General features: G+C 36.7%; 1 protein-coding gene across 3 annotated transcripts; it reads left to right on the top strand.

The window, feature by feature from the left end:
- Positions 1-620: 620 nt before the first annotated feature.
- On the top strand, positions 621-18,165 carry LOC144421065 (uncharacterized). Of its 3 annotated transcripts, XM_078111243.1 has the most exons (3): positions 14,865-14,906; positions 15,361-15,481; positions 15,756-18,165. In XM_078111243.1, exons 2-3 carry the CDS (start codon positions 15,440-15,442, stop codon positions 16,557-16,559), a joined length of 846 nt encoding a protein of 281 aa, XP_077967369.1. In that variant the 5' UTR covers positions 14,865-14,906; positions 15,361-15,439; the 3' UTR covers positions 16,560-18,165. The 3 variants fall into 3 exon arrangements, with proteins under 3 accessions (XP_077967371.1, XP_077967370.1, XP_077967369.1); XM_078111245.1 differs by lacking the exons at positions 14,865-14,906; positions 15,361-15,481; positions 15,756-18,165 and adding exons at positions 621-1,028; positions 1,302-2,311; XM_078111244.1 differs by lacking the exons at positions 14,865-14,906; positions 15,361-15,481 and adding an exon at positions 637-1,028.
- Positions 18,166-20,058: the final 1,893 nt, after the last annotated feature.

Here is a 20,058-nt window from a genome sequence, read left to right as displayed (position 1 = left end):
CTTTGTCAGACTGATTTTTAATCCCAGTGTGACATAGTCACTCGCGAAATGCAGCATCAAAAACGCCGATGGTGCCTTTACAAATAGAAAAAATCATTAGAAAGTAGTGGGATACGAACTTTCCTGCGGTCAACGCCAATAGTCTCCACGGGCCGGACAGTGGACCACGGACCGTATGTTGCACCCCTCTGATCTATGTAAATGGCCAATATAGATAGGCGCTGTCTAAAATGATGAGAACTGTTTCGTGAGATTTCTCGAGGGTATGCTTTCATTTCGGCCCTGTATATTGCCTGAATTGCTGTTATAGTACGGTAAGATTAGTCTGGTACGCATATTGCGCGAAAAACCTAATTAATCTACTTATCCTTCAGGTATTGCTAATCACGACAGTTCAATGCTGGTATGTTTCTTCCTCGCGTAACCAGGCGGGATGGGATCGTGCTGGGATGCACCGTAAGGTTAGTTTAAAATGACATTTTTGTGACTTATTCGATGTAGGTACATGCAGTTTAAACTCATTACACATTTGATTCGCTATTTCGGGTTTACGACTTTATAAAATCTAAGTCCAACTTCTTCTCTTCGCTCTATATACGTGCAGTGAAGTCATACCAGCGACGAGGTGGTTTATTTGATTGCGACCCTCGCAGATGAAACATCTAAGGCCGTTCTTATCAATTTTATTCGCACATTTGATACGTAGCACTGATGCCACGTTATATCAGATTATTATGAGGCATGGCAGCGAAAACTCGAATAGTCCGGTATAATATTTCATTATAGGTGAGAATTCGCAGATTTGTTTGTACCGTACATCTTTGCACATATATATAAATCAGTTTAGTTTTAGAACAGACATTCTACAACTATAACTTGTAACATCATATAGTTTACTATTCACAGTATTTGGTTATTCATTTATATAATAAATTGCGAAGAAGAATAAGGATTATTAAGGAAGAATTTTGGGATATAATAGAAAAATGCCTTCAGCCATCACCCGCACCAGCGATGTTAGCTATCTGGTAAGTATATAGAGTTTTTTAATAAGTTTCCCTTAGATTCATCTGAATGCAAAAATATTTAGAAAAAAATTATGAAATTATTTTATTTTTTGTATGACGTGTATATTATTAAAAAGATGCTCAAATACAGAATTGTGTTAAAATAGTATGCTCTTTTATTTTTTAATTGTATCCCCTCATTAGGTTTCGGAAGATAACGGTACAGGTATTTGTATATATGCAGTATATTTGACATTGGGCGACGTAAATAAACCTGTTTCTATTCCTTTTTAGTCTTTCGGTGACTTAGCTGAGTTAGACAAACGGTTAAACGAACTGACTGCAAAGTATGTTCCTAAACATCGACGAATTAGTTTCGAATATGGTTATCATTACGAATCGCTTTCAAACGACATGAAAGAATATTGTTCGAAGGTCAGAAAAATGCAGGAAGTTGCATGCGGTTTCGAAATGAAAGATAATCGGTTTCGAAAGGATGTAATCACTAGTGATTATATGGACACAACAGCGCTAATTAGAGAACGCCGAAGAAAACTGGAAGATGGGATCTCGAGCCGCCAACAGATGGAAGAAATATCACAGAAAATTTTAGACTTATCCAACGTACAAGAAAAGATTGATGAAATATCAAGGGAACATAAAAAAGCACTTCTTTCTCTCGGTGACGCAGAGCTGGCGCGCAGACTGGAAAAACTGTTGGAAAGAAACAATTTGCCAAAAAGTGAATCTATGTATAAATATTATCAAATTAATGATTACACGCTCCCGAAAAAAGCTTCAAAAAGCAATTGTGACAAAGCACATACGAAGAAAATTTCTTTGGAGTTTGCTGCTTCCAAGTTAAGAAATATCAAAGCCGTCGGTTGCTCATTTGCACCTGAATGTAACAGCAATGTGTTACAGCGTGAGTCCGATGAATGGTCGTCTAAGCAAAGTAAGCATATGGATAAACTTCGTAAAATGTGTTCCCTTTCTCTTTGGAGAAAAACTATTCTCCGACAACATTTCAAGTTTGTCCAACAATTCAGAAAACATCGTAGATCGAGAAGAGTTTAATGTTCTTTAATCACTGTTTCAGATATTTCAAATGAGAGTTTTTAATTTTATATGCTTCGTTTTCAACTTAATCTCATTTCCAATTTCAAGTACTTCGTAGTTCCTATTCTGATTTTTAAACTGCAAAACGTTGTTACGTTTGAATATAAATGAATAAATATGCTCTGTTACTCGGTCCAGTCATTTGTAATGTTATCTCCTAAATGCCCTATAAATAAACGTGACACCTCACCATCCACAGTGGCTTCAATCTATTCGTTGCCTATGTTGATAATATCATTGACAGGCAATACCTTTGAAAACAGCTATTATCACCTTAATTAAATCATTAATCTTCAAAACCACCAAAAAAATACAACATATTGAATGCGGAAAGGTTTTATGAAATTTAATTCATTCTTCTAATAGTTTTACGATCTTTCTCACAACAAATACTGCCATATGGCTGTCGTATCTCATCAAGCTAGGCGTTATCAATAAACAATAAAAATCAAAACAATAATGAACAACATACGGTTTTACGTCGGGTTTAATATGAGCAATAAATCATAGTTGCATGGTTGATTTAATTCAGCTGGATGTATCCCGCTGATTTCATTTTCACGATTCTTATACGTAGGGCTACCATCGATTCAACATGAATACATAGGGGCATTTAACTAAGAACTTGCCGAATAAAGTTCAATAATAAGCGAGTTCTATCCATTGAATAATGCATAAAAGCGGTGCGTTAAGTGCAAAATTTCAAATTTCATTTACTCAGATGTCAAATGCGTTGAGCAACTGAACTAAGTCTTTAAAATATGAAATAAAAATCTTAATCCATTTGGGACCAGTTTTATACAGTATAATTGCTATCATCCACTAAGACTAACCAAGCACCATCGTAAATTCCACTACGTTTGCGTTATTTCAATAAAAGAAAATAATCGACAAAAACAAAAGTGACATGAGATTATAACTAGGAATGACTGTAACAACAAAGCAACCCTGACTAAGAATATAGGTTACTTACAAATTTCTGAGCAATTGTTCACGGGTGCAAATGTACGTGAGTGGAAATGTCCATGGGTGCTACTGCCGGTGGATACAAATTTCCGTGGTTAAAAATGTGGGTGTAAACGCCCATTAGTGCAATCTATACGCGGGCGCTAAGGTGACCGTACATTTGAACCCACGTACATTTAAACCCATATATTTGCACCCGTATATCCGCGGGTTTAATCTATATGATGGTGCTGAAATACATGGGTTCGAATATCCGTAAAAAATTGCCATAGGTGCAATCGTATGCAGGTCCAAATTACGGGTTCAAATGTAATGGAACCGGATGCTAATATTTATGGGTGTAATGTTCGCTGACGCAAATGACGGTGGATGGAAAAGTGTGCAAGTGCAAATATCCTGGGTGCAGTGTACATGTGCAAATGCACGTGGGTGCAAATGTACTGTCATTGATTTAGTAAAATAATCAATTATCTATGTCAGGGACGTGAAATTGTTTATCACAATGAGTCAAAATTGTGGTGAAGCAAAGGGTCGGATCATCGAACAACTTAGTAATTTTTAGCAACCCAAAATTGATCTTGCAAGTGATTATATGTTCCATGAAAATCCAGATCCATGTGATCCATAGGTAACTCCAGCAGGAATGGGCAAATATTTTCCGTGGTAGGCTCGTTTCAACAATTGCTTGTAATTTTGTTTCACTTCATCATTTCCTGAAAGAGATCATCCACTCGGCGAGCCACTGTTGAACGTGTAAGTCTCATGTCTGCTTCACTAAATATTTATTCCCCAGAAACACTTCTTGACCAATATTTTTGCACCCGTGTTTAATCCACTATCGTATCGTATATATCAGGGTGATTTGCACAAAAATGTCGCTTGCTTTGACAAATTACGCTAACATACCTAACATACCATCGTGATTGTGTTGACCGCAACGCAGCACTGAGCTTCCGCCATTCATCCTTTCTTTTTACTGGTAGATATTTTAATCACAACACGGCACCGATAAGAAATATCGCGTTATTGAATTCTTGTCTGACAAATTTCCATCCCAGTGTGACATCGTCACGAACTACAACGTCGAAAAAAACGATGGTTACCATACAAATAAGAAAAAGCATTAGAAGATAATGGGATAACAAGTTTCTCGAAGTCCACGCCAATAGTTTCCGCGGGCCGGACAGTGGCCCACGGACCGTATGTTGCACCCCTCTGATCTGTGTGAATGGCGCTGTCCAATTTGATGGGAACTATTCGTGCAATTTCTTGAGGGTATGTTTTCATTTCGGATCTGTATGATTTATGTATAATACATCCATATAGTAGTTGAAACTAATTTCTCAAACAAGCAATAAGCGGATGAGAATATAATCAATTAGCGAAACATGTTGATCACCCGCTGCGTCCGCGATCTTGTTCGTTTCCGGTGCTGTTAACCAGCGTGAACTGACGTTAACTTTGGATCAAAACAAACAATTTTACACTAATGAACGACGTTGGGAAAGATTAGTCTGACACGCATATTTTGCGAAAACCCTAATTAATCTACTTATCCTCCATGTCTCGCTAATCACGACGGTTCAATGCTGGTACGTTTCTTCCTCGGGTTACCAGGCGGGCGGATTATTAGAGGAAACCAATAAAACGTGTGCTGGGATGGAAGTTAGTTTAGTTTTATTCATTGTAGGGTTATACAGTTCACTCATTACGCATTTGATTTGCTATTTCGAATTACGACGTTATAAAATTCATGTCCAACTTCTTTCTTTGCTCTATATAAGTGAACATGCTCTTTCTTCGGTCCAGTCATTTGTAATGTTATCTACTAAATGCCCTATGAACGAACGTGACACCTCACCATCCACAGTGGCTTCAATCTATTCGTTGCCTATGTTTATAATATCATTGACAGGCAATACCTTTGAAAACAACTATTATCATCTTAATTAAATCATTATTTTACAAAACCACCAAAAAAAAATACAACGTATGGAATGCGGAAAGGTTTTATGAAATGTACTTAATTCTTGCTAATGGTTTTACGATCTTTCTTACAACAAATACTGCCATATGGCTGTCGTATCTCATTAATCTGGGCGTTATCAATAAACAATACAAATTAAAAACAATAAAGACCAACATACGGTTTCACTTCGGGTTTAATATGAGTAATAAATTATAGATGCATGGTTGATTTAATTCAGCTGAATGTTTCCTGTTGATTTTACTTTCGCGATTCTTATACGCAAGGCTACCATCGATTCAACACGAATAAGACATTCAACTAGGAACTTGCCCAACAAAGTTCATTTAATAAGGGAGTTCTTGTTGCGCTCGATTCTATGTAGCCTGGTTACTTCTCACGCACATTAAGAGATTGGAGACTTCAAAAACGCGTCCCAATACCCCAGTCCTGACCCCAAACCTATATCGGGTAATTGTTACAACTAGTCCGTGCTTTCAAGCAATTAAAGTCTGTAAACAGCGGTTAAAGTGCCCCCAGATTCTCCTGTGCCTTTCAAGTGCTGCCCCAATATAATTCAACTTGGAATCGGTGAATATCTTTAATAACAATCAACAGACACTTCAAATCAAATCTCGAACATGAATCAGGAAAATAGAACTTGCCGGGTACAAGAAACGGAACGTTGTTAATGGAACGTAACGTAAATCTTGATACCGGGTATAAGGAACGTATATGGAACGTAAAGGAACAGTTTTCTGCCAAAATAATAGATAAAACTAAATAGCTTATATGGCACAATTAATCGAGTATAACAGTATTACCATTTTTACAAGCAATAACAATTCACAGCAATTAGCAGATAACCATATGTCACAATTATGTACAGATTAAATCACATAGGATAAAATAGCATTCACAATACTAAATACAGAATAAATCATACAAGATAAAACAATATTTACATACCGAATGTTTAGGATCTCCAGGCAACTCAATTCAACAAATTATAATCCAAAGTAAATACAACTTAACTTATGTGACTAAATATAAAGAATAGCAGTTATCATTCTATTTGGACTATAATACAACCCTAACATGTATCCCTACATTATATTACAACTCCAGTATAACCCTTGATTTTAAACCCAATTAATAATTTCAATCCGAATCGTTTATTCTAACCGCAAATAGTAAACCCAATATTAAACACGATAAACAACTCCTAGCGCAATAGATTACACTGGATACAAGACAGGAGGTGCCAACTCATCGAAGCAGCGTGGCGATAATTTAGAATTCCCGGGAATAATCGAGAAACTTCTTGAACAGGACTATGTCGCAATAATTCTGCGTCGATACGTTGCAACGTCTGCGTAACAACGTAAAACGTCATCAAATTAGAAACACGTTATGATTCTCACTAACATTCCCCGTCAATATCTTCCTTGTTGATCTGATGAGTCTTTCATAGAATCCTCCAAAGTGCGAAGCTGTGGGAGGATTGAACTTGAATATGATATCACTTTGTCTGCAAAATTCTCCCATTTTACTGGAATTCCAAATTTGAATTTCATTCTTCAATACCTTATTTCCAGTGGTAAAATTGCTCCAATTATCACAAATAATGGTTGCCATCTTGCCTCTTCTGGCAATGAATCTTCTTAATCCATTAATAAATGAATTGACATCCATACTATGCACAATTTCCAAATGCACTGCTCTAGTTGTTGCACAGGTTAATATCAAGCCCCATCTCTTCACGGAACTTCTTCCTTGCTTCACCAAAAATGGTCCGAAGTTGTCAACTCCAACACATGTGAATGGTGATTGATCTGGTGTCACACGTTCTTTAGGTAAGTCAGCCATAAATTGCTTACCCATCGAAGCATTTATCTTTTTGCAAAAAAATGCAATTACGAATAATTCGCTTTATAACAATAGCTCCATTGATAATCCAGAACTTCTGTCTCAGCAAATTCCATGTATGACTTGCTCCACAATGATGTGAACTTTTATGGTATTCTCTGACAATCAACTGTGTGATATGATGGTTACTTGGATGTTTCAAATCAAAATCTATGGGTGCGTTTTGCAATCTTCCACCCACTCTCATTATTCCATCAATTAAAACAGGATTCAACTTTTGCGCATTGAAGGTGCAATTTTCAAATTTCTAAGCACACTTATACCTTGTACATCAGGATTTCGTAACTTGGCAATAACTTTATTCAACTCACGATTTTGTAAATACTTTATCAGCTCATTTTCAGAACTTCTCTCAACTCTTCTGTTTGCAATTCATCATTTTGAACAGTCCCTTTTGCTTGTAAATACATTTTGAATCTGATAATCCATGCTGTAGCTTTCTTTAACTTATACCATGAAGAATAATAGTTGATGAACTTGTCCAAAGGTTCATTCTCTGTCACTAGATTCACCAGAACGTTCATTGACTTCTTTTGAATAAATTCCAATGGTAAACCTGGTAATTGAACTGGCATTTGTGACCAGTTCTCTTCTTTCAGGTAGAGAAATTCTGGTCCTTGTAACCATGATTTCTTTGCAATCAATTTCTTTGCTGTCATTCCGCGGGATGCATAATCCGCTGGGTTCAATTCACTTGGAACATAATGCCATTGATGTGGCTCTGAACCTTCTTCAATTTTTGCTAATCGGTTAGCTATGAAAGTAGGAAATCTTTTCGACGAATTGTAAATTGATTGGATAGTAGCTGTGCTATCACTCCAGAATATAGACTTGACATTCGTCTCAAATTTCAATTGACGTCTTAAAAACATAACCCCCCGCCCACAAAGCGCAGCAGCTGTATTCTCCAGCCGTGGAAGTGAACATATTGTCTTGATAGGATATAATCTTGATTTTCCAAGTAAAAATGAACAGTGTATCTGATCGTTTTCATCTGTCAACCTCAAATATGAAACTGTTCCATATAGACAACTTGTGACGCATCGCCAAAATGATGTAATTCTTGTGGTACAATAACCCCAAATGAAATCGGTTTAATGTATCTTGGTAATTTGACTTCTGATAAGTCTGGAATTGCTTTAGTCCAGCTTTCCCATGCTATTTGTTCATTTTCTCCGATAGTTTCATCCCATCCCAATTGTTGACGACATAACTCTTGGAATACGAGTCTTGCTTGCAATATTACAGGTGATACAAAACCCATGGGATCGAATACAGAACTCAAAATTGCTAGAACTCCTCTTTTCGTAGCAGGTTTTGGCTTCAGCTTTGTATTAAATCCAAAGCAATCTTCCACCACGAACCATACAACTCCCAAAACTCTTTCAACACGATTTGGGTCTAAATTTACGTTTGCTTGAATTTGTGCTCTATCCTTTTCTGGAACACAATAAATAATTTCTTCTGAATTACTTCTCCATTTGTTTAAATGAAAACCTCCACATTCAGTAAGTTCTGAGGTTTGCATGACAATTCTCTTCCCTTCAGATATACTATCTGCTCCAAGTAGGAAGTCATCTATGTATGAATTATCTTTAATATTGTCACTTATGTCTGATGAAAAGTATTTTCCAAAATCTTCTGCAGTTCTCCTTAAACAGTAATTTGCACTAAATGGACTTGTATTTCCAAAACAATGCACTAACATCTGATGATCGACAGGAGTTTTTGTCAAATCTCCATCAGGCCAAAATAGGAATCCCAATGCATCAACATCCCTAGGAGTTACACGAGCTTGTAAGAACATAGCTTCTATATCTGCAGTTATACCATATTTGTACATTCTGAAACGTAGCAAAATAGATAACAATCCATTTGCCATATCTGGACCTTGCAGTAATTGATCATTCAATGATGTGTTCATGTATCTTGCACCCGCATCAAATACCAGACGCACTTTTCCAGGTTTCTGTTCCGATGTAACGGGTTGGTGAGGAAGATACCCCACTTTACCAATGGGTGCCTCGAATTCCGCATCTGGAATTTTCCTTGCCCATCCTTTCTGTATAAATTCAGCCATGGTACTGCAATATTTGTCTCTTAAAACATCATTCCTCAATAAGCGTTTTCCCAAATTGTTGGTTCTTCTCATAACTGCATCACGATTATTAGGAAATTCAGGACATCCAGGTTTCCATGGTAATGGAGATTGATAATGTCCATCCACCATCTTCATATTATCTTCCATCAGTTGTAATGCATACTTATCTTCTCTTGACAATGTTGGTGTGGGAGTCAATGATATATCTTTGAAATCTGCTTCCCACATCTCTCTAATTTGTTGTTGAAGATCTTCACTTTTCACTTCAACATGATTTACTTGTACATGAAAACTTTCATTCTCAGAAACTTTATTAAATGCAGGCCCAACCAAGAATACTTCTTCCTGCTACTGGTTCATTTGTAGTACCATGTCTTTCATCTTTCACCCAGAATACTTCAGGTACATTCACGCCAATCATGAGCATCACTCTTTCATCTGGTAATTTTAAAAATTCAATACCCTCGAGATATTCATGCCTTTGTAATTCAATCTTTTTAGGCAATTTATTCGGTATTGTCGGAATTTCATTCACAGTGAGCACACGATGTAATGTCACACAACCTTCACCTTTCAGTGATTTAACAATCAAGTCAAGAGCAAATCCATCTTGTTTCTGTGGATTAGGTGTGTTTACAGTAGTAATGGAATAACTCATTGGTTCACCATCCATTTCTAAAAGTTCCATCAATCTTTTATCACATAGACAAGAGAAGAGGTGCTTCCCTCATCTAAGAAACAGTATACTTCAATTTCTCTACCTTGAGGTGAGGATACTTTCACTGGAACTATATTCAAGTATACTCCAGCTGAATTTCTGGTATAATTCGTCAAGGTTGATCCCGATGTAGCAGTTTGAGTAGCGGAACTTGTTCTTTACTCTTTTCGCTTAGTATCTGCAACATTTCGATGAAGCATTCTATGATGTCTGCCACCACACTCTCTCAGTACATGCAGAATTCTTACGACATTGCCGTGCCATATGAACAATGTATAAACAGTTTCTGCAAATATGAAATTCACGAATTGTAGCTTCGCGTTCACTTGCAGACTTCCTTTCAAATTCTGGACAATGAATAAGAAGATGATCTTTCGAACAGATAACACATCTGTATCTATTTCTCACAAATGTACCTTTTCTCTGGGTAGATTGTTCAGGTTTGCCATCACCACCTGTTGAAGTGGAATTTGCATAAATTCTCTTCTTTTGAGGGTGTTTAGCCGTTTCCCTCTCTTTATGAGCTCTCATAGCTTTGCCCATTGATGATTGAGCAGTAGTTGCTGCTTTCTTCACAAACTTTAAAAGATGTTCAAATTTTAATTCAATGTTTCTATTCTCATAATCTGCTGCCTCCTCTTCCCATTTATTATGGTATTTTAGGGGTAATCTACATGAAAGCAGAGCAATATTGTCGAAATTATTTAGATCTGAATATTGCTTCCAATGCGACAGCGTTAGGTAACATTCTTCCATTTTATGAGAAAGATCCAGAAGACTATCTCGATCATCTGGTCCCAACATTGGCCCATGTACTAACTCTTCCATATAAGTTCTGGCAATCAACAATGGTCGTCCGTAAGCTTCTCTTAGAAGTCTCTTTTCTAAAGTCAATCCTTCTGTAGGAGGATATACAGAACATTGACGAATCAATTCTCTTGCTTTACCTTTGCAAAATTGTTGCAAGTAAGTAAGTCTCAGATTGTCATCTGAAATCTTGTTCTCAATATTTATCTTGAAACTATTCATGAATCTTGTATATTCTTCATGAGAACCATGAAACGAAAGTAATTCAGGTTTGGGTAAATCTACCATGTCCTGCATTGTAGATGTCATAGTAGCAAGAATTGAGCCAACATCTTGTGATGGCATATTAGGTACTTCTACAAGACTCACCAATTTGGCCTGTCTCGTTTCACCTTGTCTAGGTTGAAATTCTTGATTAACGGGATTCATCACTTCCGCAACCACTTCCTGGACCGGATCCAGGGTTAATCTAATTTGTGGCTTTCTAGGAGGCACAATACAATTGGTTTGACCCACTTGAGGTGTGTTTACTTCAGCTCGTGCTGCTTCACATTCTACCAATTGCGCTATCGGTGGTCCAGAATCTATTTCTTGAAACTGGACTTCTTCATTGCGATTAGAGCCTAACTCCCACACTTCAGCCTCAACACATGCGGCTTGATATTCGTGTATAGCTTGTAATCGCCTTATTTCTCTCTCTGATGCTGACTTTATTTCTTGAGCTTTTCGCTTCTTTTCTTCGGCTTGCCTTTCTGCTTGCTATTTCATTTCTTCAGCTTGCTGGTTTATTTCTTCAGTATTTTGTTCAGCCTGTTCCAACTCTGACAGTTGCTTCATTTTCTAATTTTGCAAGTTCCCTGACTGCAATTGCTTCAGTTCTCTTATGACTGGAACTTGTACTTCTATAACTCGGCGCTGTCCTTGCGGATAAAGGTCTAGATGATTTTCTACTAGCCACAGATTGTGGTTTTGATGGAATATTCTCTACTGTTTGTGTGCTTTCTTATCTGGAAAGCCACTCTTCAACATGTGCTTTGAACTCTTCATATCCATAACTTTCTCTTTGGAAAGATTCTTTAGCTACTCTTTGAGCCTCTTCATCTACTGGCAGTTCTGCAACATGTATTTCATAAGCTTTAGAATACTCCACAAACATTGCATCTATTTCTTTTACTTGGGATTGTAGAATCTCCTTATTTCTTGGATTCAACATCAATTCTTCTGCTGATCTACACTGACCATTCAGATTAGCCAATAAACTTTCTAGTTCTTCTTGTGAAACTGGTTTTGCAGCCATTTCGACTTTTAAGTGACTTTCTTCACTTAATCTAGGATCAATTGAAAAGTTTGATATCTTTCAATTGCTGCTTTCAATACTCTGGTTTGATTTCGAAATAGAAAACTTCAGTTTTCCTGCATTCAAAAACTTTAATGTTGCGCTCGATTCTATGTAGCCTGGTTACTTCTCACGCACATTAAGAGATTGGAGACTTCAAAAACGCGTCCCAATACCCTAGTCCTGACCCCAAACCTACATCGGTTAATTGTTACAACTAGTCCGTGCTTTCAAGCAATTAAAGTCTGTAAACAGCGGTTAAAGTGCCCCAGTTTTCCTGTGCCTTCCAAGTGCTGCCCCAATATAATTCAACTTGAAACCGGTGAATATCTTTAATAACAATCAACAGACACTTCAAATCAAATCTCGAACATGAATCAGGAAAATAGAACTTGCCGGGTACAAGAAACGGAACGTTGTTAATGGAACGTAACGTAAATCTTGATACCGGGTATAAGGAACGTATATGAAACGTAAAGGAACGGTTTTCTGCCAAAATAATAGATAAAACTAAATAGCTTATATGGCACAATTAATCGAATATAACAGTATTACCATTTTTACAAGCAATAACAATTCACAGCAATTAGCAGATAACCATATGTCACAATTATGTACAGATTAAATCACATAGGATAAAATAGCATTCACAATACTAAATACAGAATAAATCATACAAGATAAAACAATATTTACATACCGAATGTTTAGAATCTCCAGGCAACTCAATTCAACAAATTATAATCCAAAGTAAATACAACTTAACTTATGTGACTAAATATAAAGAATAGCAGTTATCATTCTATTTGGACTTGATACAACCCTAACATGTATCCCTACATTACATTACAACTCCAGTATAACCCTTGATTTTAAACCCAACTAATAATTTCAATCCGAATCGTTTATCCTAACCGCAAATAGTAAACCCAATATTAAACAAGATAAACAACTCCTAGCGCAATAGATTACACTGGATACAAGACAGGAGGTGCCAACTCATCAAAGCAGCGTGACGATAATTTAGAATTCCCGGGAATAATCGAGAAACTTCTTGAACAGGACTATGTCGCAATAATGCTGCGTCGATACGTCGCAGCGTCTGCGTAACAACGTAAAACGTCATCAAATTAGAAACACGTTATGATTCTCACTACAGTTCTATCCATTGAATAATGCATGAAAGCGGTGGGTTAAGTGCCAAATTTTAACTTTCATTTATTAAGATGTCAAATGCGTTGAGCAACTGATTTAAGTCTTTAAAATATCAAAAAAAAAATCTTAATTCATTTGTGACCAGTTTCTATACAGTATAATTCCGATCATTCACCAAGACTAACCGAGCACCATCGTAAATTCCACTACGTTTGCGTTATTTAAATAAAGAAAATAATCGACAAAAACAAAAGTGACATGAGATTATAACTAGCAATGACTGTAACAACAAAGCAACCCTGACTAAGAATATAGGTTGCCTACAAATTTCTGAGCAATTGTTCACGGGTGCAAATGTACGTGAGTGGAAATGTCCATGGGTGCTAATAGCGGTGGATACAAATTTCCGTAGGTAAAAACGTCGATGAGTGCACATGATCGTGGATGTGAATCACCATGGGTGCAATCTATACGTGGGTGCTAATATTTATGGGGGCAATGTTTGCTGACGCAAATGTCGGTGGATGCAAAAGTGTGCAGGTACAAATATCCTGGGTGCAGTTTACATGTGCAAATGTGCGTGGTTGCAAATGTGTTGTCATTGATTTATTTTAGAAAGATAATTAATGATCTATGTCAGGGACGTGAAATCACAATGAGTCAAAACTATGGTGAAGCGAAGGGTCGGATCATCAAACAACATAGTAATTTTTAGCAACTCAAAATTGATCTTGCATGTGATTATCTGTTTCATGATTTTCCAGATCCATGTAATACACATAGGTAACTCCAGCAAGAATATGCAAATCTTGTTCGTGGTAAGCTCGTTTGTGATCAACAATTGCTTATAATTTTATTTCACTTCATCATTTCTTAAAAGAGATCATCCACTCGGCGAGCCACTGTTGAACATGTAAGTCTCATGTCTGCTTCACTAAATATTTATTCCCCAGAAACACTACTTGACCAAAATTTTCCACCCGTAATGAATCCCCCCTGGTATCGTATATATCAGGGTGATTTGCACAATAATGTCGCTTGCTTTGACAAATTACGCTAACATACCTCATCGTGATTGTGTTGACCGCAACGCAGCACTGAGCTTCCGCCATTCATCCTTTCTTTTTACTGGTAGATATTTTAATCACAACACGGCACCGATTAGAAATATCGCGTTATTGAATCCTTGTCAGACAAATTTTCATCCCAGTGTGACATAGTCACGAACTACAACGTCGAAAAAAGACGATGGTTACCATACAAATAAGAAAAAGCATTAAAAGATAATGAGATAACAAATTCCACGCCAATAGTTTCCGCGGGCCGGACAGTGGCCCACGGACCGTATGTTGCACCCCTCTGATCTATGTGAATGGCGCTGTCCAATTTGATGGGAACTATTCGTGCAATTTCTTGAGGGTATGTTTTCATTTCGGACCTGTATGATACCTCAATTTATGTATAATACATCCATATAGTAATTGAAACTAATTTCTCAAACAAGCAATAAGCGGATGAGAATATAATCAATTAGCGAAACATGTTTGATCACCTGCTGCATCCGCGATCTTGTTCGTTTCCGGTGCTGTTAACCAACTTGAACTGACGTTGACTTTGGCCAAAACAAACAAATTTACACTAATGAACAACGTTGGGAAAGATTAGTCTGATACGCATATTGTGCGAAAAACCTAATTAATGCACTTATCCTTCATGTCTCGCTAATCACGACGGTTCAATGCTGGTACGTTTCTTCCTAGTGTAACCAGGCGGGATGGGATCGTGCTGGGATGCACCGTAAGGTTAGTTTAAAATGACATTCTTGTGACTTATTCAATTTAGGTACATGCAGTTTAAACTCATTACGCATTTGATTCGCTATTTCGGGTTTACGACTTTATAAAATCTAAGTCCAACTTCTTCTCTTCGCTCTATATACGTGCAGGGAAGTCATAACAGCAACGAGGTGGTTTATTTGATTGCGACCCTCGCAGATGAAACATCTAAGGCAGTTCTTATCGATTTTATTCGCACATTTGATACGTAGCACTGATGCCACGTTATATCAGATTATTATGAGGCATGGCAGCGAAAACTCGAACAGTCCGGTATAATATTTCATTATAGGTGAGAATTCGCAGATTTGTTTGTACCGTACATCTTTGCACATATATATAAATCAGTTTAGTTTTGAAACATACTACACAGACATTCTACAACTATAACTTGTAACATCATATAGTTTACTATTCACAGTATTTGGTTATTCATTTATATAACAAATTGCGAAGAAGAATAAAGATTATAAGGAAAGAATTTTGAGATATAATAGAAAATGCCTTCAGCCATCACTCGCACCAGCGATGTTAGCTATATGGTAAGTATATATAGTTTTTTAATAAGTTTCCCTAAGATTCATCTGAATGCAAAAATATTTAGAAAAAAATGATGAAATTATTTTATTTTTTGTATGACATGTATATCATTAAAAAGAATGCTCAAATACAGAATTGTGTTAAAATAGTATGCTCTTTTATTTTTTAATTGTATCCCCTCATTAGGTTTTGAAAGATAACGGTATAGGTATTTGTATATATGCAGTATATTTGGCATTGGGCGACGTAAATAAATCTGTTTTTATTCCTTTTTAGGCTTTCGGTGACGTAGCTGAGTTAGACAAACGGTTAAACGAACTGACTGCAACGTATGTTCCTAAACATCGACGAATTAGTTCAGAATATGGTTATCATTACGAATCGCTTTCGGACGACATGAAAGAAAAGTGTTCGAGAGTCAGAATAACGCAGGGGGGTGCATGCGGTTCCGAAGTGAAGGATAATCGGTTTCGAAAGGATGTAATCAATAGTGATTATACGGATAAAACAGCGCTAATTAAAGAACGCCAAAGAAAACTGAAAGATGGGATGTTCAGCCGCGAGCAGGTGGAAGAATTATCACAGAAAATTTCAGACTTATCCAACTTACAAAAAAATATTAATGAAATATCAAGGAAACATAAAAAAGCACTTTATTCTCTCGGTGACGCAGAACTGGAACGCAGGCTGGAAAAACTGTTGGAAAGAAATAATTTGCCAAAAAGTGAATCTCCGAATAAATATCATCCAATTAATGGTTCCACACTCCCAAAGAAAACTTCAGAAAGCAATTTTGACAAGGCACCTTCAAAGAAAATTTCTTTGGAATTTGCCGCTTCTAAGTTGAGAAATATCAAATCAGGTGACAGCAATAATTTACAGCGTGAGTCAGATGAGTGGCTGTCTAAGCACAGTACACATATCACTAAACTTCGTAAAATGTGTTCTTTTTCGCTTTGGAGAAAAAGTATTCTTCGACAACATTTCAAGTTCGTCCAACAATTCAGAAAACGTCGTAGATCGAAAAGAGTTGAATGTTCTTTAATCACTGTTTCGGATATTTCAAATGACATTTTTTAATTTTATATGATTTACTTTCAACTTCACTTCATTTTCAATTTCAAGTACCTCTTCGTATTTCCAATCCTGATTTTTAAACTGCATAACGTTGTTACGTTCAAATATAAATGGATGAATATGCTTTGTTACCCGATCCAGCCATTTGTAATGTTGTTTACAAAATGCCGTATGATATGAACGAACGTGACACTTGGCCATCCACAGTGGCTTCAATCTATACGTTATCTATGTTTGTAATAGCAGTGATAGGCAATGTCTTAGAAAAACAGCTGTTATCATAACTACAAAACCACCAAAAAAGAACAATACATATTGAGTACGGAAAGGTTTTATGAAATGTACTCTATTCTTACTAATAGTTTTACGATCTTTGTTACGAAGAATACTGTCATATGGCTGTGGATCTCAATAAGATGGGCGTTTTCAATGAACAATAAAAATAAAAACAATAAAAAACAACATACGGTTTTACGTCGGGTTTATTATGAGCAATAAATTATAGATGCATGGTTAATTTAATTCAGCTCAATGTATCCCGTTGAATTTAGTTTTTCGATTCTCATATGTAAGGCTACCACAGATTCAACATGAATACATTATATACATAAGACATTTAACTACGAACTTGCCGAACAAAGTTCATTAATAAGAGAGTTTTATCTGTTGAATAATGCATAAACCCGGTGACTTAGTGCAAACTTTAAATTTTCATGTTTTCAAATGTCAAATGCGTTGAACAGCTGAACCTAATCTGGAAAATAGCTACATATTGGCATGTTAATATGGGCCGCCCGACCGCTACTATCCGTCCAGGGTCACCGGAGCCAGAATAAGGCTAATTGATCTTCTTCGAAGTTGTGTGTAGATGGAATTGGGTTAAATATGGTTCGGTCAATTAAGGATCAAAATGCTATTCATAAATCTATCTTTGAACCGAAATCACGAATTTCAAATGGCATTTGTTACTGAAAATTTAGTTCGTCCACACTGCAAATAGGCCGTCTGTTCTTGTTTCTTGCCATCCTTTCTTTCAAGACAGAATTCTATTAACGTTTACAATAGTAGCCTTTTGCCTCTCTGGCATGCGTGGGTCCGATACGATGTAAAACAAGAGAGCTATGCTTAAATATGTGGACACACAGGGCTAAACGAAATATTTTATCACCAATTCATCGAAAATCAAAGGCGGTACCTAACTGCACAGGTATCGGGGTACTGTTACGGTACAGGGACAGTCATAGCTTTCCTGGCCCTGTGACGATGGTCCATTCTTCACGATTCAGTTTCAACTTGAATTGAAATACCAACTGATCCGAGTCATTTTTGTATTACCAGATTGGGTCCCACAGTCCAACGTTATCCATAAAAAACTCACTAATTTCGCTAAGCACGAGATCCGCCGGCGGTTGCGGGACCGCCACAAGATGCGCCTATTTTGGTGACGTCATTCACACAAAAAACGAATCCGATAGAGCTCACAGAAATATTTGAAAATGAATATAATATGAGTAATATTCTCTTAGAAAAAATACAATCTTTAACCACTGAAAATTTCAAGGCAATTGATCCTCTAATTAAAAAGAAAAGCGTTTTAATACTAACAAGAGAGCTATGCTCAAATATATGGACACGTAGAGTCACATAATTTTGATGACGTCATAGCGAAAAAAAAAGTAATAGCCTTCTGGAGAAAATTTTTATCTTTAACCACTAAAAATTTCAAAGCAATTGGTCCAGTATTCGAAGAGAAAAGCGACTTTTAAAAACGTGTCAAGCGGTACTGAGTTAGCAGTCAGGCAGCATCTTACCTGTACACTGTAGGCCATATACGGTAATTGATCACAGAACAGTTGTTCCCTTGCAAATTTTATGTTGTTTACACTTTAGGACAGATAATTGATCACAGAACAATTCTTCCCTTTCAAATTTTATGTTGTTTCCAGTAGACTCTCATCAAAATAAACAAATATAGTAGGCTACAAGTGCTACAACGCTTGCATTACTGCACTGGTAGGACCGTGAAAGAATAAGTTACGGTAATTTCATTGTGGTAAGACATCGGTACCGGCACCAGTACCAGTATCGTACTTACGTACTGAGCTACCAGTACCGGTTAGCAGTCAGCCAGCATCTTACCTGTACACTGTAGGCCATATACGGTAATTGATCACAGAACAGTTGTTCCCTTGCAAATTTTATGTTGTTTACACTTTAGGACAGATAATTGATCACAGAACAATTCTTCCCTTTCAAATTTTATGTTGTTTCCAGTAGACTCTCATCAAAATAAACAAATATAGTAGGCTACAAGTGCTACAACGCTTGCATTACTGCACTGGTAGGACCGTGAAAGAATAAGTTACGGTAATTTCATTGTGGTACCGGTAAGACACCGGTACCGGCACCAGTACCAGTATCGTACTTACGTACTGAGCTACCAGTACCGGTACCGAACCTGTAGGTCTGATATTCCGTTCCGCATACGATAGGCTATAAAACTTGCATTGCAGCATTAGTAATACCGCGGAAGGAATAAGTCAATTTCACTGCGTTACGGTACCTGTATGGCAACTTACCAGTACCGACCTACAGTAGCTGTAGTACTGAGCAAGACAATCGATCGCGAAACCGCTTGAAATAAGTGTAAAACAGTGTTCCCATGAGTAAAAATAAATACCGCGAAATTTTGTATGAAATATCATATCTCATAGGATTCATATAAAATTTAAGAATAAACAAAAGTAATAGCCTTCTAGCGAAAAAATTAATCTTTAACCACTGAAAATTTCAAAGCAATTGGTCCAGTATTCGAAGAGAAAAGCGACTTTTTAAAAACGTGTCAAAGAACAAGAACAAGAACAAGAACAACAAGAACAACAACAACATAATATTGAAACGATCGTTATGTCCACTACGTGTCCAACAAGAACAAAAACAACACTGACATGATAACAAAACGACTCATACTGAGTGTCTAATAATTATATAAAACAGAAAATGGCTCAGAAAACGTACCTGACACCAGGTAGCGCTCTTGGCCCATTAGAATGCTTGCTGTGGACGTCATCATTAGGCCTGTATTCTATAATTTATGTTGGTCTTCTTGTTTCGATTTGATTTTTTCATACTGATTTAATTTCCATATTTGTTAAAACCCAATTGTCAATAAATCAAGTATGTGTCAACTTTATGATCCGTCAGTATGTTTAGAAAGATCTTAATCAGTTCGAAAAAATAAATAAAATATAATCATAGTGGTGGAGTTTCAGGGCCATACGAAGTTCACTTGAAGAAATACCGAGATAATATACCAAAGCGCAAAAGATATTCTGGCGCAACCCTTTTTAGGTTGGATCTTTCATTAAAGGTTAAAATTGTTGCGCTATGAAAATGTATAATTCTAACTGCCAACAGATATAATAGCATGAAAACTATGTTTAAACTACAGGTTAAAGTTGATGATACTGAGGACTGTCAAATTTTTGGTTGAATCGTTTGC

This window comes from Styela clava, chromosome 3 (genome assembly GCF_964204865.1).
Source record: "Styela clava chromosome 3, kaStyClav1.hap1.2, whole genome shotgun sequence".
NCBI classification, from domain to species: Eukaryota; Metazoa; Chordata; class Ascidiacea; order Stolidobranchia; family Styelidae; genus Styela; species Styela clava.
This window is presented reverse-complemented; position numbering and strand designations above follow the sequence as displayed.

Excerpts from the sequence above, each read along its gene's own strand:
- LOC144421065 (XM_078111244.1), top strand. The coding sequence starts at position 987 with ATGCCTTCAGCCATCACCCGCACCAGCGATGTTAGCTATCTG. Across the intron at positions 1,029-15,755 it reads CCAGCGATGTTAGCTATCTG|GCTTTCGGTGACGTAGCTGA; the intron begins GTAAGTATATAG and ends ATTCCTTTTTAG.